Here is a 1,905-nt window from a genome sequence, read left to right as displayed (position 1 = left end):
AGTCCCCGCCCTGGCTGCGGGCAGGGGCGGCGCCAGCTCAGCAAGTTTGTGCCGGGGGCGGCCTGCCGGTCGCTGGGAGGGCGGCATGTCTGCGGGAGCTCCACCGCTCCCGTGGCCTCGGCGGCAATTAGGCGGCGGGGATGCCGATGGCGCGGCACCGGCGGATCTCCCGCAGGCGCACCACCGAAAGCCGCCTGCCTGCTGTGCTTGGGGCGGCAAAAAACATAGAGCCGCCCCTGGCTGTGGGCGCCCCAGCGAAGGGCACCTGGGTTCTCTCCCAGCCCTGGGAGGGGAGTGGGGGCTGGTGGTTAGAGCAGGGGGGCTGGGAGCCAGGACTCCTGGGTTCTCTCCCCGGCTCTGGGAGGGGAGTGGGGTCCCGTGGTTAGAGTGCAGGTGGGGCCAGGACTCCTGAGTTCGCTCCCTGGTGGTGAATTGCCCTCCCCTGGGGTTAGCCAGCTTGCCCCAGCTGGCTCACTGCCGTCAAAGGATGGCCCTGCCCCGCCTTCTGTTTATCTGCTTCTGCCCCCCAGGTCCGAGTATTTCCGGAACTTCGTGGACTCCTGCCTGCAGAAAATCCCCCAAGACCGGCCCACCTCGGACGTGCTGCTCAAGGTAACCCCCAGCCGGGCTCCCCGGCTGGCTGGCTGGGGGGCGGGGGGGTCCTTGGGGTCCCCGGGGCAGCATCCCTCACTGACCCCGCCCCCGTGCCCCAGCAGCACCGGTTCCTCCTGCGGGAGCGGCCCCAGACGGTGATCATGGACCTGATCCAGCGCACCAAGGACGCCGTGCGGGAGCTGGACAACCTGCAGTACCGCAAGATGAAGAAAATCCTCTTCCAGGAGGCGCAGAACGGCCCCAACGCCGAGGCGCCCGACGAGGAGGAGGTGAGAGCCCAGGGGTCCCCGTGTGCCCCGCCCTGCCCCCCTGAGGGCCCACGGCACTGGGCCGGGGGTCCCCAAATAACCACCCCTGAGGGGCCGTGTCCCAGCACCGAGTGAGGGGTCCCCGTGTGCCCAGCCCACCCCACCCCACCCCAGCGGGGGCTGCATTGTCTCTGGTCCCTCCCCCAGGAAGTGGAGCAGTTCGGGCACCGGACGGGCACCGTTAACAGCATGGAGAGCAGCCACTCGGTGCCCAGCATGTCCATCAGCGCCAGCAGTCAGAGCAGCAGCGTCAACAGCCTGGCGGACGCCTCCGACGAGGACGAGGGAGCCGAGATCGCCATGATGCAGGAGGGGGAGCACACGGTCACCTCCAACAGCTCCGTCATCCACCGCCTGCCGGTACCGCACGGGGAGTCCAGACTGGGGTCTAGCCCCGGTGCTGGGGGGGGGAGTGGGGCATCCCGGGGTTAAGCCCCGGCCCCGGGGGGGGGGGGGGGGGGGGGGGGGGGGGGGGGGGGGCGAGAGTCAGCACTCCTGGGTCCCATCCCCTCTCTCTCCATCGCCCCCCAGGGCCACGATAACCTGTACGACGACCCGTACCAGCCGGAGATGGAGCCCCAGAGCTCCTCATCGGCTGCCCGGCGCCGTGCGTACTGCCGCAACCGGGACCATTTCGCCACCATCCGCACGGCCTCACTGGTAAGGGGCGGGGAGTGGACTGAGAGGGGGTGCTGTGCTGGGGTGGGGCGGGTAAGTTCCCCATTTGGGAGGAGCAGGTGGGGCTAGTGGGCTGGCTGGGGGCAGAGGTCAGGGTGAGGCCAGGGGCTGTGGTGAGGTGGGGTGAGGTTACTGGGTGGGGCCAGGAGATGGGCTGGGGTTTAGGGGCAGGGGCTGACTGGGTGAGGTTGCTGGGCCAGGTCACTGGGAGTCAGGGGGTGGGCTGGATGGGGTGAGGGGGCAGGCAGGGTGGGGTTGCTGGGTGCAGTCAGTGGGTGGGCAGGACTGGGTTAGGGAGTAGGGT

At 69.7% G+C, this 1,905-nt stretch overlaps 1 protein-coding gene across 1 annotated transcript; it reads left to right on the top strand.

Annotated features, from left to right (window-relative positions):
- Positions 1–356: 356 nt before the first annotated feature.
- Positions 357–1,583, top strand: LOC112123440 (serine/threonine-protein kinase TAO2-like; the record flags this gene model as incomplete). Its single annotated transcript, XM_024222057.2, has 4 exons — positions 357–612; positions 714–884; positions 1,071–1,283; positions 1,455–1,583. Coding segments are annotated over exons 2-4 (471 nt in total), but the record flags the coding sequence as incomplete, so codon positions are not given.
- Between the last annotated feature and the right edge of the window lie 322 nt (positions 1,584–1,905).

This window comes from Terrapene carolina, unplaced genomic scaffold, assembly GCF_002925995.2.
Source record: "Terrapene carolina triunguis isolate 2854851 unplaced genomic scaffold, T_m_triunguis-2.0 Scaffold19535, whole genome shotgun sequence".
NCBI lineage: Eukaryota > Metazoa > Chordata > Testudines > Emydidae > Terrapene > Terrapene triunguis.
This window is presented reverse-complemented; position numbering and strand designations above follow the sequence as displayed.